This window comes from Borostomias antarcticus (assembly GCF_949987555.1).
Source record: "Borostomias antarcticus genome assembly, chromosome: 32".
In the NCBI taxonomy this organism is placed as follows: Eukaryota; Metazoa; Chordata; class Actinopteri; order Stomiiformes; family Stomiidae; genus Borostomias; species Borostomias antarcticus.
Genome location: NC_140265.1, coordinates 84,473 through 102,110, shown reverse-complemented (window position 1 = coordinate 102,110; position 17,638 = coordinate 84,473). Strand labels below are relative to the sequence as shown.

Sequence of the window (17,638 nt, the reverse complement as noted above, 5' to 3'; positions counted from 1 at the left end):
ACTAGCCTGGGTCTGTGAATGCAGCTAGCCTGGGTCTGTGAATGCAGCTAGCCTGGCTCTGTGAATGCAGCTAGCCTGGGTCTGTGAATGCAGCTAGCCTGGGTCTGTGAATGCAGCTAGCCTGGCTCTGTGAATGCAGCTAGCCTGGGTCTGTGAATGCAGCTAGCAGTTTGGTTTATATAGGCAGGACTGGGATCTGCAGTATGGTTTATATAGGGGGGGTGATCAAATCAAAATCAAATCAAACTTTATTTGTATAGCGCATTTCATACACAGGCAACACAGTGTGCTTTACATCACCAGAGGGCGGCTCGTAATAGAGAAATAGGACAGAGAGAAAGAGAAAGAGCAGGAGAGGGAGAGAGAGTAAGAGTGAGAGAGTGAGAGAGAGGGGGAGAGAGAGAGAGAGGGAGATAGGGAGATAGAGAGAGAGAGGGAGGGAAGGAGAGAGAAGGGAGAGATGAAGAGAGAGTGGCTGTAGGTTGACACAGTGAGGCCTCACTGCAGCATTTGGAGCTGGCTACAAGGTCACCAGCAAACATTCTTGTTCTGAAAGAAAATCTATAGCAAGAAAGGACAACAGGGTGCTCTTTGACTGCTGCACCAGAGGCGTTGGATTACCAAGTGTGAGTGAGCCACCTTATCCAATGTTGCTGTGCTGTTAGCAAGATAAACTATCATCCTGCCATGCGCTTTATAGCCTAATATAACAACACACACACTGCACTGTGGACCCAAGCAGACTGAAGCACACAGCACACACACATGTACAGATGTGGGTCACATCGATGGCCCACTTAAGAGGGAAACATTTGGATCATATCAACCCCTTAACAGTAGCAGCTCAGTGTATGCACCACGGCTTCACCTCTGTCTGTCTAGGCCTCCCCTCTGTCTGTCTGTCTAGGCCTCCCCTCTGTCTGTCTAGGCCTCCCCTCTGTCTGTCTAGGCCTCACCTCTGTCTGTCTAGGCCTCCCCTCTGTCTGTCTAGGCCTCACCTCTGTCTGTCTAGGCCTCACCTCTGTCTGTCTAGGCCTCACCTGTCTGTCTAGGCCTCCCCTCTGTCTGTCTAGGCCTCCCCTCTGTCTGTCTAGGCCTCCCCTCTGTCTGTCTAGGCCTCCCCTCTGTCTGTCTAGGCCTCCCCTCTGTCTGTCTAGGCCTCACCTCTGTCTATCTAGGCCTCACCTCTGTCTGTCTAGGCCTCCCCTCTGTCTGTCTAGGCCTCACCTCTGTCTGTCTAGGCCTCACCTCTGTCTGTCTAGGCCTCCCCACTGTCTGTCTAGGCCTCACCTCTGTCTGTCTAGGCCTCACCTGTCTGTCTAGGCCTCACCTCTGTCTGTCTAGGCCTCCCCTCTGTCTGTCTAGGCCTCCCCTCTGTCTGTCTAGGCCTCCCCTCTGTCTGTCTAGGCTCTGCTCACAAGACTGGAGCACAGCTGATCTCTCCATCTCTCCCTACAGCCCAGCCCCCTCCGTCTACCTCCCTCTCTCCCTTCATCTCTCCCCCGTATCTCCCAGTCTAGATCTCTCCCAGATTTCAGGGCAGACAGGCAAGAGAGAGAGTGAAGTCACATGGACAAAACGCAGTGTGGCATGTTGGGGAGTGGGGGGTGCAGAGAGGCCCCCGTTAAGGAATCCGCTTTAATCACACTGTCGTCATAGCGGTCAAGTCTGACGTAGTCGGTTGGAAGAATGCGGAAGTGTCCGTTGACTCCAGTGTTAAAAGATCGCTTTGAAAATACCACTTCAAGAACCTAAATATAAAAAAAAAACAGGCGGAATCTATCGGAATCAAGTTCATCATTTTTCATTTTTTTCACTGCTGTTGTTTTCGCGATTGGAAATACATGGAAGTGAATGAGCCATAGTGAGCCGTCAGCTGCATTCACTTCCATTTATTTCCAAACGCAAAAACAACAATCAGTCTGGTAATGATGAGCTTGCAATTCCAATAGCGTATTCTGCCTGTTATTTTGCTAAGCTAAGGAGCTCTCCGTCACCGCTAGCCGCCTGACGTTAGGCTCAAGTCAGCGCTTGCTCTGCCGGAGGTACGGCCCCAGTCAGGAGGATTACGCACAGGAATGCCAGCCCTGAGCGAGCTTACAGATGTGAAGTTCAGGTTCACAGTTAAGCATTCCTTCCCAAATCGTCGGCCTCTTCTGATAAAAGTTCAGAGAAGAAAAAAAAACACACTGCAAGAGGAGATTGAGTGTGAAAGCTGGCGAAGCTCTCTCTGTACCCTGGTCTCCATCCATCTCCTGTCTCAACTCCCAAGAGAGCACCCCAGCTTAGCGGCTAGGCCATTTTCTCTGAAACTAAATCACAATCTTTGCTAATTGGTTTCAAATCCAGCCCAGGCTTCCTGTACTGTACACGCTGAAACCCCCCTCCCTCCTTCCCCCCCAAAAAAAACATATTGTGTTTAATAGACGCAGCTATTTGCACCTCTGTTTAGGATTAACTCCTTCTCACTGGGTAGAGTAAACCAAGGCACCATATTACTGGGGCTGTGCTACTGGCCAGAGGAAAACCACATACTTGAAAGACCTTCCTTCTACTGTTACTCTGGCTAAACGCTTCTGTTTGACAACCCTCTATTGAAACGCGATAGGCTGGGCCACACGCAGAAGCAGCTCGTTGTTAAAGCTCAGCCAGGCATGGAGGTCACAGGTCGCAGTGGAACCTCCGTTGGTGTGGATTAGGGAACAGCATGAAGAGAAGAACAGCCACAAAACCCTCACATCCACTGATCTGACCATAATCTGGTTCTTGCCTAGTTCTAAGCCCCTCACATCCACTGGTCATCATGCTGGTTCTTGCCTAGTTCTAAGCCCCTCACATCCACTGGTCATCATGCTGGTTCTTGCCTAGTTCTAAGCCCCTCACACCCACTGGTCATCATGCTGGTTCTTGCCTAGTTCTAAGCCCCTCACACCCACTGGTCATCATGCTGGTTCTTGCCTAGTTCTAAGCCCCTCACACCCACTGGTCATCATGCTGGTTCTTGCCTAGTTCTAAGCCCCTCACACCCACTGGTCATCATGCTGGTTCTTGCCTAGTTCTAAGCCCCTCACACCCACTGGTCATCATGCTGGTTCTTGCCTAGTTCTAAGCCCCTCACATCCACTGGTCATCATGCTGGTTCTTGCCTAGTTCTAAACCCCTCACATCCACATCCCTCAGTTTCATCCTGGTTCTACCATTCTTAAGGATCAGAAGAAAAGCCTTCTGCGGTTTCTGTTGTTTCACCCCCTACACAGGATACAAGATGCTTGAGAAAGCTAACCTCCTGGAGGTGCTGCCCACAGATCTGAACAGGCCCATTCAGAAGCCCTAACCTCCTGGAGGTTTCAGTGTGCTGCAGCCACGGTCTGAACAGCCCAGGCCTTGTTCCAGGTCAGGAGGCTGGACCAGGCTGGAGGGCCCGCGGGGCAGAGGGCACGGGCTCTAGGACCACCGGCACAACCCAGATGAACGCTGGACGACGCGGAGGCCTGGCCTGCAGAGGCGGCCATGGAACGGCTGTTGGTGTGCTTTGCATTAGAAGATCGAGCACAAAGAAGAACCAGCTCTGCCACAAGCTCGTTTGTTTCTCTCCCAGTGGCGTCTTCCCCCGCGCTGCTCTAGGCTTTCCCTAATGTTCTAGACCATTGTGATTGTCGCCCAAGACCATTGTGATTGGTTTAAAGAAACAGCGTTTTCCCCTCTATCTCAGAATGATAATATGGGGTCAGCCAGACTCTTCTCCAGCGCTGGAACAGAAAGGTCTGGCTATGAGACGAGGGTATCGCAGGCCTGTCCTGCCCCTCCTGAAGGCTTCCTGAGACGCAATCATAGATTATTGCATAGTCTGATTAGCTGTATGAAAGCTTCTGAAAAGTCTGTTGCACAAAACAAACTATGCTCACGCGTAGTTACTATTATAGATGACGCAGAGCGTCAGCTAGGTTGATTATTTGTCTGATTTGTATCATTTTTGTCTCATACTGTACAACGTACAACACTGTTCTTGGTAGGAAGAATGTCAGTCTGTGGTGGTCTTGATGCGTGTGTCCAACCGTGACATTGTCCTGTGGCCCCAGCAGTACAATCGACAGCTGTTTTAAGAACTATTAGGGCTTCTGAATGGGCCTGTTCAAGGCAAGGCAAGGCAAGGCAAGGCAAGGCAAGGCAAGGCAAGGCAAGGCAAGGCAAGGCAAGGCAAGGCAAGGCAAGGCAAGGCAAGGCAAGTTTATTTATATAGCACATTTCAGCCACAGGGCAATTCAAGGTGCTTTACATGAGACATTAAAAGCATTAAAACAAAAAGCAAGACATTAAAGACATTTAAAACAAAAGGCAGGACAAATTAAAAGCATTAAAACAAAAAGCAAGTCATTATAGACATTTAAACAAAAAGCAGGACAAATAGAATACAGGAATAAAAGTTACAGTGCAGTATACTGATAAACATAGCTCCTCTTAGAAAGCAGTGGCAAAAAGAAAAGTCTTCAGGCTTGTTTTAAAAGAACCAAGAGTTGCAGCAGACCTGCAGTTTTCTGGAAGTTTGTTCCAGATATGTGGAGCATAAAAACTGAATGCTGCTTCTCCATGTTTTGTTTTAACTCTGGAACAAACCAGAGTTTGTCAGAAAATGTTCAGATCTAAGGCAGCACCTCCAGGAGGTTAGGGCTTCTGAATGGGCCTGTTCAGATCTAAGGCAGCACCTCCAGGAGGTTAGGGCTTCTGGATGGGCCTGTTCAGATCCAAGGCAGCACCTCCAGGAGGTTAGGGCTTCTGAATGGGCCTGTTCAGATCCAAGGCAGCACCTCCAGGAGGTTAGGGCTTCTGAATGGGCCTGTTCAGATCTAAGGCAGCACCTCCAGGTGGTTAGGGCTTCTGAATGGGCCTGTTCAGATCTAAGGCAGCACCTCCAGAAGGTTAGGGCTTCTGAATGGGCCTGTTCAGATCCAAGGCAGCACCTCCAGGAGGTTAGGGCTTCTGAATGGGCCTGTTCAGATCTAAGGCAGCACCTCCAGGAGGTTAGGGCTTCTGAATGGGCCTGTTCAGATCCAAGGCAGCACCTCCAGGAGGTTAGGGCTTCTGAATGGGCCTGTTCAGATCTAAGGCAGCACCTCCAGGTGGTTAGGGCTTCTGAATGGGCCTGTTCAGATCTAAGGCAGCACCTCCAGGAGGTTAGGGCTTCTGAATGGGCCTGTTCAGATCTGTGGGCCCATCACACCTCATGCCCCGCAGCAGCTAAGGAGACATAACCTTGTCACGGACGGCGAGGGGGGCGGTCCTGGGTGGCTCTGTGGGTTAGAATTGGATGAGAATCAGCTCAGCGCCACGTGGAGGGACACTGAAGGGACAGGGCCATGTGAAGAGGAGGGCATTTCGGTTTCATTCCTGAGTGTTGACTCGGGAGTCAGATATGACTCATGATGATTCACATACTGTACGTCTGTCTGGGCGTCGTCATGTATTAGATTATTCTGATTTGTTTATCTAAAAAGAAATAATGAGCAAAAGATTTTCCGAAGTTGGATCCAAAGTCTGTGTCTGCATAGTGGACTCAATCTTTTCCTTGACGGGCGCTCTGGGGAACAGCCTGACGGAAACGCACCCCTCCGGAACATAAACCCACCCTGAACCAGTAACATCACATCGGAGTGAGGGCTTTGTGGAACATTTCTTCAGATAGCAAAAGGAGACTGAATGTCTGATTTCTTATGCGGCGTGGTAACAAATTGATCCCGGTTGGGGTCAGCTGTTTGCTCATTAAGCCGTCGCGGGGCTTGACGGACCCCAGCAGATGTAGCAGACTGTCAGTCATGTGTCTGATTGCTCTGCAATATCTCAACGGGGCTTACGAATAACGAGGTGGTTGCCAAGAAAACAGCTGATGGCACCATATATATAGAGCTCATTTTCAATAGTGCGGCATGTTGGCTTAAATAATATCGAACTGCCAAGACTCATGTAGTGCATATAGACTGTGTGTAATGACGGGGCAGTCGTGTTGAATTCAAGGGACTGGGCTGAGTGCCATGTGTTTCAGGAAGGGGAAGGTCATTCCAGATTATGTGCCATGTAATTGTGGCCTAAATAGGCTCGGCCACCAATCATATAGGACTTAATATTCCGCCAGACAGCGAGGCCGCATGTCCAGTACTGTGGAATACCCTCCAATCACAACAGCATGTCAGTACTGTGGAATACCCTCCAATCACAACAGCATGTCAGTACTGTGGAATACCCCCCCATTACACCAGCATGTCAGTACTGTGGAATACCCCCCCATTACACCAGCATGTCAGTACTGTGGAATACCCTCCCATTACACCAGCATGTCAGTACTGTGGAATACCCCCCCATCACAACAGCAGTGACTGCAAATCACGCCATTCAATTACAGCCTCTGTCCTCTCTGGTTCTTTAGGGTTAGGGTTAGCTGGGTTAGGGTTAGGGTTAGGGTTAGGGTTAGGGTTAATGCTGTATTAGCTGTATTATGAGCCTCAGCTCTCCCATAAGGAACTCAGCCATGAAGAATGTGCTTTAAACAGCGCATCCCTCTGGATGGTCTTCCTTTAGAAACACCGCAGTAGTGATAGTGATGTCTCATAGGCCCTGGAAGCACCGACGTACCACGATTATTCTGCAAGATAACTGTTCTACTTTCTCTGGTCGTTCATCATTGACACTGACATGCTTTTTAAAATAATGGTGCACTCCTCACTGCAGTCATTTGCTATCTGAGATACTGAAGGGAAACCTGGTTTAAATGTACCAGTCCAGGCAGTCCCTAGAACAGGGGACCCTAATCCTAACCCTGACACTTTCAATCTCTGGCTTTCCTATGACTTCCTTGAGACAGAGAGCTTAGAGTTATATACAGTAATATTCTTTTACATAAAGAGTTATATAGTTATATGCAGTAATATTCTCTTACATAAAGAGTTACAGTAATGGGCTAGGCTGCTGTGGAGGATTATTGAATCACACACTGTCTGTTTCCCTCATTGTCACAGGGCGGTAACACAGGCCTGCTAGCTTCTACCGCCAGATGATCATGAGAATCAGGGTGCGAAATGAACATCAACCAAGTGGGACTACGGATGGAATATAGCCTCTCCTAACCCTAACCCTTACCCTAACCCTAACCCTAACCCCTAACCCTAACCCACACTAACCCTAACCCTAACCCCTAACCCTAACCCACACTAACCCTAACCCTAACCCCTAACCCTAACCCACACTAACCCTAACCCTCTCTGCCAGAGCCTCTCCTAACCCTAACCCTCTCTGCCAGAGCCTCTCCTAACCCTAACCCTCTCTGCCAGAGCCTCTCCTAACCCTAACCCTCTCTGCCAGAGCCTCTCCTAACCCTAACCCTCTCTGCCAGAGCCTCTCCTAACCCTAACCCTCTCTGCCAGAGCCTCTCCTAACCCTAACCCTCTCTGCCAGAGCCTCTCCTAACCCTAACCCTCTCTGCCAGAGCCTCTCCTAACCCTAACCCTCTCTGCCAGAGCCTCTCCTAACCCTAACCCTCTCTGCCAGAGCCTCTCCTAACCCTAACCCTCTCTGCCAGAGCCTCTCCTAACCCTAACCCTCTCTGCCAGAGCCTCTCCTAACCCTAACCCTCTCTGCCAGAGCCTCTCCTAACCCTAACCCTCTCTGCCAGAGCCTCTCCTAACCCTAACCCTCTCTGCCAGAGCCTCTCCTAACCCTAACCCTCTCTGCCAGAGCCTCTCCTAACCCTAACCCTCTCTGCCAGAGCCTCTCCTAACCCTAACCCTCTCTGCCAGAGCCTCTCCTAACCCTAACCCTCTCTGCCAGAGCCTCTCCTAACCCTAACCCTCTCTGCCAGAGCCTCTCCTAACCCTAACCCTCTCTGCCAGAGCCTCTCCTAACCCTAACCCTCTCTGCCAGAGCCTCTCCTAACCCTAACCCTCTCTGCCAGAGCCTCTCCTAACCCTAACCCTCTCTGCCAGAGCCTCTCCTAACCCTAACCCTCTCTGCCAGAGTCAATGAGGCCAGCTGTTCACCTGGACGGACATGGACATGTTGTTTTATGTGTAACAGCTGACGAGCTCCAGAAATAGCACCCCTGGATGACGCCCAGCGATCAGATGTTGGTCACTAGAATAAATTATGGATGTGACTTGGTAACGTTAGAGGCAAACATACAAAATAACAACACACCGCTACTCTGGGGGGCCGGGATCATGACCTCTCCATGTGACCTTTCAGCCTAGGGGTCAACCTTGTCTGGAGATATTGCAGGGAGAGATACGCACGCACGCACGCACGCACGCACGCACGCACGCACGCACGCACACACTCTCTCTTTCTCTACTGTAATTGGAGCTCTCAAGCTGATATGCATAACACATGACCATAAAACAAAATATTTTACGTCAGACATTTATGCGACACCAGGATGTGCATAAGTTCTTTGGCCCGTACAATAAACAACCCTAACCCTAACTACTAACCCTAACCCAATAAACAAGCACTCCAAGGTGAGAACAGTCCAGTCATGCTGCAGTTGCTGTGGTTGGCATTGCTTACCTTGAGCGAGTCAAAGCAGGCAATCACCCTTCCGTTGTCCACCTGGCAGCTTTTAGGCGGGTGTGCAAATTTGCATTCCTCATCACTACGCGAACAAGTCCCCCGCTGAAACTGCCGGCACACTTCCAGGGTCAGCCATTTTGTGTCTCGTATTGAAGCAATGTTTAAAGCCATATCGGAGCTGCGTGAAGCTAGAGGAAGCCACTAGTTTTTAGGAGAGGGTATCCTCTGAGGGGGTTTCACACTGGGAAAAAAACTAAACAACTAAAAGTGATGGAACATGTAGCTAAAAAGGATCTGTTTCAGGTCAGTGGCTGGCGTTTGCCCGTGTGGACCTCAGAGGGCAGTTGATGGACTGACCCCCACCACCCCTGCAGCTGCAGCCAGGGAGACTGCTGCTGTCAGAGAAGCTGTCGATCAGAGAGCAGGCCGTCATCAATCACTTATTCCCAGGTGCAGACCGCTGGCAGGGCAGAAGGGGCATGTTCACTGGCAGGCTGGACTGACCCCCCCCCTCCGGCGTTCCCCAAACGTGCTCTCCTTCACACCAGCAGCAGGAGCGTTGGAGGGGGCAGCGGACACTATTTCAAGGTGATGGTGCAGCTTGGGGGAGTATGAGATGTGCCCACGCAGTGGTGGGTGGGTATTGACTAAAGCTCTCAGAGTGCTTTGGCAGAGGCGGCCGGCTCTCTAGTCCCAGCGTCTGATGATGGGTGCTGCTAGCGCTCTTCTCTGCTAGCGCTCTTCTCTGCTAGCGCTCTTCTCTGCTAGCGCTCTTCTCACCCCAGAGCCAGGTGATGAAGACGAGGGAGGGAGGCGGGGGGGGGCAGCGGCGTCGCACTTCAGCGATCTTCTGTCACAGCTGGGGGAGGAATGTTCTAGGCGTCGCATGGGGATTCAAGTAGGGATAATGTCTGACAAGGCACTTTCTGTCGATGATCTGGAGAGAGAGAGAGAGGGAGAGGGAGGGAGAGAGAGGGAGAGAGAGAGAGGGAGGGAGGGAGGGAGGGAGGGAGGGAGGGAGGGAGGGAGGGAGGGAGGGAGAGATAGATGGTTTATTTTCAGAAAGCGTAAACTTATTAGTGCAACACCCAGTCATTTTCTATAATAAGCTTAAATTGTCACTGAAATTGGACTAATGTGACCCTTGTAGCTGGAAAGCATCCTATCACGATTACAATAGCACTATCAATCCAACACAATATTCTATTACAGGATTTTTAAAAAGGAATAAGCATGAACACTGGTCATGACTGGACTACACTACGCTGTGGATTTGATTTACCCTACCCACTAGAACCCACTAGAACCCACTAGAACCCACATCTTGAAATGATGGTAAAGATCCAGCATCCAGAGTTTCCTGGTTTGTTTTCTGGATATTATGCCCAGGTTCTAATGGAAGACCAAGGGTTAGGGTTAGGGTTTCTAACCCTAACCCTAACCCTAGGTTCTAATGGAAGACCAAGGATGATTACAGATCCATTCACAAATTCCGAAAAATATCTTTTTGTCCATGGCTGGAAGCCAGCCGCGCAGCTAGCATAGCGTTTGTCGGGTTATCGCTCCCTCCCTCCCTCCCCCCCTTAATCCCTTACTCCCGACAATGTTGGCCTGCATTTCTCTGTTGGCACCACAACTGGCAGTAGTCCCAGGACACCAAAATCAAGAAGAACACCAAAATCAACCTGCCGATCTCCACTGCACAAGTAGAGTAGTGGTCAGAGCATTGGACTCCCACCCTGGTGACTGGGGTTTAAGACCCGGTGGGGATGACTTTATGGGACTATACCCCAAACCTCCACATGTTCATCCTTTCACTCCAACCTTTTTATCGCTTACCTAAATTCCACAAGTAGAGTAGTGGTCAGAGCATTGGACTCCCACGCGGGACATTCTCAGAGATTACCGTCTATGCCGAGTGAAACAGGGCATCATTTATAAAGCTTGCGTACGCACAAAAGAATGTGTACGCCACTCCTGAGCAAACTTCGGGATTTATAAAAACAAACTAGTTAGTTGTTGTGAGCTCATGAGCTAACTGGCTATCCCGCTCTCATTGTGCTGGATTAGCATTGGAAGCATTGGAACTGATGTGTCCAGGCGAGAAGTCCTATCTTAATTTATCAGATATTATTTCATGTCATTTCAATTCACAGCTATTTCAGTGGCATGACTAGCTTCCCTCCTACCAGTCCTGAACAGAAACAAGCCAGCCACGCACACAAACAATGCAGGGCCTGGCCTGGTTTTCATGTTTACAAAAAATCCCATTAATTTCTTTTCTGATTTTATTCTCTTTCCACAATAATGTTGTGCTTGGGATGTATTTCAGTGTTTCACCTACCATTACGGGCCCCCTGTATTTAATGGGTTACTGTATTTAATGGGTTACTGCAGTCAAATGGTGGAAATGTCATTGAAAATTCTACTGTATCATAATCAAATCGAAATGGAATAGAATCGTGAGATCACGTCCAATCCCACCCCTAATAATGAGAGGTTCAGCTTCATACAGGATGCAGCATGTGGCCTGGAGAAGCTAGTCCAGCATCCATCATGGCATATTAGGACTGCATTAGACAAGCAAAACATCCGTCACAAATACACTGGTTGCCATCATTGTCCGATTTCTCAATTTCAAGCAGTGAGTGAAGCGGGCTGGAAAGGGGTGTGTGTGTGTGTGTGTGTGTGTGTGTGTGTGTGTGTGTGTGTGTGTGTGAGTAAGTGTGTGCGTGTGTGTGTGTGTGTGAGTGTGTGAGTGAGTGTGTGTGTGAGTGTGTGAGTAAGTGTGTGCGTGTGTGTGTGTGTGTGTGAGTGAATGTGTGAGTGTGTGTGTGTGAGTGTGTGTGTGTGAGAGTGAGTGAGTGAGTGTGTGTGAGTGAATGTGTGAGTGTGTGTGTGTGTGATAGAGTGAGCAAGTGAGTGAGTGTGTGTGTCTGAGTGAGTGAGTGTGTGAGTGTGTGTGTGTAAGTGAATGTGTGAGTGTGTGTGTGTGTGTGTGTGAGTGAGTGAGTGAGTGTGTGAGTGAGTGTGTGAGTGAATGTGTGAGTGTGTGTGTGTGTGTGTGTGTGTGTGTGTGTGTGTGTGTGTGTGTGTGTGTGTGAGAGTGAGTGTGTGAGTGAGTGTGTGTGTGAGTGAATGTGTGTGTGAGTGAATGTGTGAGTGTGTGTGTGAGTGTGTGTGTGTGAGAGTGAGTGAGTGAGTGTGGGTCTGAGTGTGTGTGTGTGTGTGTGTGTGTGTGTGTGTGTGTGTGTGAGTGCAGCCTCTCTGTATGCCAAACACAAAGCAGAGAACCTCCGCCAGCGACCCAAGTGCCATGAGACGGCAGGAAGCCAGAGACAGGCTGAAGCCCCAGGCTCCGCCCCCCCCCCACCCTGGCGAGAGATGCGCGGCAGGACCAGCGGCCAATGGAAAACAGCGCAGCGCAGCACTGTTCCAGGCAGCCGTCCAACCGGCAGAGAGGGACGGAGACAGATGCACGTGCCAGACGCCATTACGATACCGCTCGGTGTAACTCGGCATGAGCCCCCAAATCAGACCGCCGGAGCATTAGCCCCCCAAATCAGACCGCCGGAGCGTCGACGGGCAGCTGGTCACGATTACGTGATTACGTTAGGAGAATACGTGATTACGTTAGGAGAATACTTGATTACGTATACGTGTACTGTCTTGTACCCATTTCAGAGACTGGACTCTTGTGTCTAGCTGTAACACGAGGGGGGAAGAGATAACTGCTAGATTGACTACTGCTGTCGGACACAGCCAGGCTAGTTCTACTGCTGTGGGACACAGCCAGGCTAGTTCTACTGCTGTGGGACACAGCCAGGCTAGTTCTACTGCTGTCGGACACAGCCAGGCTAGTTCTACTGCTGTGGGACACAGCCAGGCTAGTTCTGCTGCTGGACACAGCCAGGCTAGTTCTACTGCTGTGGGACACAGCCAGGCTAGTTCTACTGCTGTGGGACACAGCCAGGCTAGTTCTACTGCTGTCGGACACAGCCAGGCTAGTTCTACTGCTGTGGGACACAGCCAGGCTAGTTCTGCTGCTGGACACAGCCAGGCTAGTTCTACTGCTGTCGGACACAGCCAGGCTAGTTCTACTGCTGTGGGACACAGCCAGGCTAGTTCTGCTGCTGGACACAGCCAGGCTAGTTCTACTGCTGTCGGACACAGCCAGGCTAGTTCTACTGCTGTGGGACACAGCCAGGCTAGTTCTACTGCTGTGGGACACAGCCAGGCTAGTTCTACTGCTGTGGGACACAGCCAGGCTAGTTCTACTGCTGTCGGACACAGCCAGGCTAGTTCTACTGCTGTGGGACACAGCCAGGCTAGTTCTACTGCTGTCGGACAGCCAGGCTAGTTCTACTGCTGTCGGACACAGCCAGGCTAGTTCTGCTGCTGTCGGACACAGCCAGGCTAGTTCTACTGCTGTGGGACACAGCCAGGCTAGTTCTACTGCTGTCGGACACAGCCAGGCTAGTTCTACTGCTGTGGGACACAGCCAGGCTAGTTCTACTGCTGTCGGACACAGCCAGGCTAGTTCTACTGCTGTCGGACACAGCCAGGCTAGTTCTACTGCTGTCGGACACAGCCAGGCTAGTTCTACTGCTGTCGGACACAGCCAGGCTAGTTCTACTGCTGTGGGACACAGCCAGGCTAGTTCTGCTCGCCCACTGAGTCCAGGACATCACCTGCCCTCTATGGAACATCTGGAAATATTTTCTGGTGCTGAGTGGGAGCGGGAGAAGGGAGTGGGACAGGGGCGGGGTGGGGCACGGGGACAGGTTCGGGGGTGGGGCACGGGGACAGGTTCGGTGTTGGGGGTGGGGGTGAGGCACGGGGACAGGTTCGGGGGTGGGGGTGGGGCACGGGGACAGGTTCGGGGGTGGGGGTGGGGCACGGGGACAGGGGCAGGGTGGGGGTGGGGCACGGGGACAGGTTCGGGGGTGGGGGTGAGGGGCGGGGGTGGGGGTGAGGCACGGGGACAGGTTCGGGGGTGGGGCACGGGGACAGGTTCGGGGGTGGGGGTGAGGGGCGGGGGTGGGGGACAGGGAGGGTTGTAAAAATCTGCAGCTGCTGTTTAAGATTCCCTTCGCTGACACATCAGACACATCCCCCCGCTCACAGACAACAGGTTCCTGCAGCCTCCAGTCACACGACGAGACAACAACATCTCAATCACATCCAATACAGACTAATCAAATTCCAATAACTAGCCTGTTGTCCGTGTGTGAGAAAAGCATTTAAGTGAGATGGAAACAGGCTCAGACTTGCAGTTGAACCCACTGTGCTACTGTAACACAACAGGCCAACACTGCGATGGGCCTGGGTTACACAGCAACGTTTCGGGAACAAGAATAACAAGGGAATGAGCATGACCTCTGACCTCTGGGTAACACGGCAACATTTCATCAGCGTTGCCAGAAGCCATCAGGGTTACAGAAACGATATGGTAACACTGAGCATGCGCGTGTCTGACAGACGCAGACAGTCATCAATGAAAATAATTGGTTTCGAATGCATTTATTTAGGGCTGCCTGTCGTCAACGAAAGGAAATCTTGGTCAGTCTGTTCTCAGGCCTACATTTCCAAATGAGGATGTATTCCTTAGTTAGCAATTAACTAGTAGGCCCAATTCGTTATTCAGCATAAGTTGTATTATTCATCATCATATCATTATCGTTTTATTTTTATATTATTATAATTTTTTGTTGTTTCTTTTGATGTAGGCCTGCTAGATCAGGCGCTTCCACTTGGTCTACCCTGGATCATATTCCATAATAACCTCTCATTTAGTCCATCCATCCAAATTATTTAAATAAATGCACTTTTCAATGTCTGATTAGAATCATGAGTTTTGCTAGAGTCCGATCGGGCTCCCTGCTTGAGACGGCAATTTGAGTCTTAAATCAGTCTTTGTCTCTTGAAGTTCTGGTAAAATCAAACATGTTTAATAAGTTTTTAGTCTTAATGCAAATGACCTACAAGATCCCAGTCTTTGCAAAATCGTATACTGTAGTCTGTGACTAAAAAAACTCAATGTCTAGATGTTAGAGGGTGTCATTTTTTGAAGTCTAGTTTGGAGATTGCACTTATATAATGCTGCTGCTGCTGTGTCTTTGTAGATTGTGTTTTGACTAGTATAATGCATAAAAGAATCACATAGAACGATTAGATAGCAGAACATAATCAAATCGAATGCAGCAATGCAGAGTTCTTAGCATCAGTGAGGCAGGATGGGCATGCGGGGTGGGAGGCGAACACCTCCAGACTCTGTGACTTCCTCCCGGACGCTGGGCCTTCCCCCACCGGGACGGACTTACCCAGACCGGCGTGGGTGAGGCTTAACCGTCTCCAGACCGGTGTCAGATGCTTCTGCCCATCGATGCACAGATGGGGCTTGGCATCCTTGCAAGTGTGGTGCCGAGGAACAAACTGCAGACCACGTCATCCAGGACTGTCCGATATATCGGACACCCAACGGAATGAGGAAACGGTGATGTGGCTCCTGGAGGCGGATGTATAGCTCCAGTGACTCCATCACCCAGGCTCGGGGTGGATAGGGTTAGGGTTAGGGTTAGGGTCCGAGCCTGGGGGGAGAGGACGAACTAACCTTACCCAAACTACGAAGACCATGATCAAATCGAATATTCTAACAAAATGAAATAAAGATAGGCCTAATAGCACCATGCATTTTAGAGATGGGAATGGACTTTAGACTGTTGTCAGCAGCATCCTGCTCAAAATACACTCCCGCGGCTACAGTATGTATGGAAGCAAATCAGTCATCAGTCTTGACACAAATCATATAATTAGGAAACTCATAGTCTTAATGCTACATAGCCCAGGGCTGGACATACAGTTGAACTGTGGATTTTCAAAGTTACTGGACCCAATGCTGTATCACCAGCCTGGAAGATTTTTGGAAAAAAAAAGAGGCTTAAACAGGAGATGCATGGCAAGCATTTTATAGAATCAGATACAAGTGGTTTGTCACCGAGTGAAGAGTGCTACAAGTGGTTGATCATCATCATGCCTCAGAAGAATGACGTGTAAAGCCAATGTTTGTGATGATGGGATCTACCTGGTGGTTCTATGTCAGTTATTGAATTCATGTGGTAGAGCCACCGCCCATAAATAAACAAGCGTGGGTCATATTTGTTCATTATAGACCCTTTTACAGCCCTCGTCAGCACAAGTAGGCTATAATGCGCGCGCATTCTTGAAACAGTAGCAGGGGGAGACAGACGAATTCAGAGCGAGACGTATTTTAGTGCAAAGACTAGTATTTTATATACCATCAAGTCTGGCTGTTGCGTCTACGGGTGTACAAACGAGTGTTCAGACGAGGGCCGATATCCGCACTTTGTAATTCATTTTCAATGAGAGAGGCGAGCGGACAATTTGGGAGCCGCGGACAATCTGGGGCGGAGCGGCAAGCGGGCGCGACCCTGTGAAATTGTGGCGCGCGTGCTCATTTCGTGCACACACCCGCCCGCGACAAGAGCTGAATTGTAGTCAGCTTTCCCCGCTGCGCGCAGGACGCGTGCGTCCCCCGCTGATCCGCTTCAGACAGCTCTATCTCAAGAAAATGTCACATCTTAGATATTACACCATGTGTAGATTAAAGTGACAAGTATGAATTTGGAATAGAGGAGTGCTTCAGTGTAACGAGAGGACCAATCTCCGTTTGGTCCCAAAAAATAGAGAAGGCCTTGGCCCAAGCCTAGTCTACCAGTGCTGTAGGTTTAGGATTGAGAAATTTAAATGTGTGATTTCAAAATCACATTTTCTTCAAATATCCTATGCAGCACATCAAAAATATATATGCACTTTTTGGAATATATCCATGACAACATTACAGGTTATAACAGATTTAATGAAATAGTTTTTGCGATAAGCTTAAGCCCTCAGCATTATCAAATGTCATTAGCATAAGGACAGGTGAGTGAGGAAGGTAGGTTAAGTAGGCGTCGAGCAGAGTGGACTAAGCTGGGCTGCGGAGGAAGACAATGCAGACGGGCTTTGACAGCATCAGCAGAAAAGAGTGCCCCATATCATAATAGTCTTAACTCAACCACAGTGACCCAAGGTCATCTAATGCCACTCATACAACCAATCAACTACCAGAGCATAGCTACAAACCTACAGGCCACGCGACAACAGTAACTCTTATTTCAAAGCCTTGACAAACCAAGCTGTCCTTGTTTTCTTAAAAATGTAGTAATTCTAGTCTAGTGATGAGACAGTATACCGTAAAACCGTGAACCGCGATATAAAATGTCCACGGTATTAGAACCGTGATATTCCCTGTGCTTACGGTATTACGTTTACGGTATTACACAATAATGCGCAGCTGAAACTTCACATTTCAAGTTTCTTGCAACAGTTAATTTTGTAATTTAATAAGCTTGCAATTAATAAACTGAGCTTAATTACAATAGTGTGTATTTTCCATCATGTGTTGCACTGTAGTTCCTTCAAAGTAAAATATAAAATTGTTTTTTTGTGTGTTGGGGAGGTGAAATGCCGTATACCGTGAAATACCGTAAACCGTACCGTGTAACTAGATACCGTACCATACCGTACCGTACTGCAAAGATCCATACCGTCTCATCCCTAGTCTAGTCTATTCAGCAATATAGGCTACTACCAAAATGACAGCTGTCTGTTCCACTCCACATATACAGTAGCACCAAGTGGTCCAACAGACATCGTACAAAGAACCAGAATGCTTTCTGTGTGAACTGTGACTAAGAATCCTTTTAGAGAGTTGTCTGGCTCACAGGGCCTTGCAGATCAAGACACACCACTTCTCTAAGATTTATTTAATTTGACCAGGAAGGGCTGAACCGGACTTCCATTTCAGAAAACACCCACTTCCCCTTCGATCGACTGCCAATGTTAGATAGTGGTCTGGTTCGCCTGGCGGCCTGTCAGTATCAGCGCCAAGGTCCAGTGCCGATCTGGACATGCGCTACAAAGCTGTCGACCTCATCAGAGATGATAAAAGACCTGGCCTACTGGACCTCTCTACATCAGTGTGAAGCTTGAGCTAATTAAGACAGCTGGATATCAGTTGTTG

General features: G+C 49.5%; 1 protein-coding gene across 3 annotated transcripts in view; it reads right to left on the bottom strand.

The window, feature by feature from the left end:
* The window catches only part of LOC311327467 (muscleblind-like protein 2a), a 47,214-nt gene extending 38,366 nt beyond the window's left edge, over positions 1–8,848 (bottom strand). For all 3 annotated transcript variants that reach the window (XM_084460515.1, XM_084460514.1, XM_084460516.1), the window contains exon 1: positions 8,551–8,848. In XM_084460515.1, the coding sequence (XP_084316641.1) occupies positions 8,551–8,724 (174 nt within the window). In that variant the 5' untranslated portion in view covers positions 8,725–8,848. The remainder of the gene's footprint in view (positions 1–8,550) is intronic.
* Positions 8,849–17,638: the final 8,790 nt, after the last annotated feature.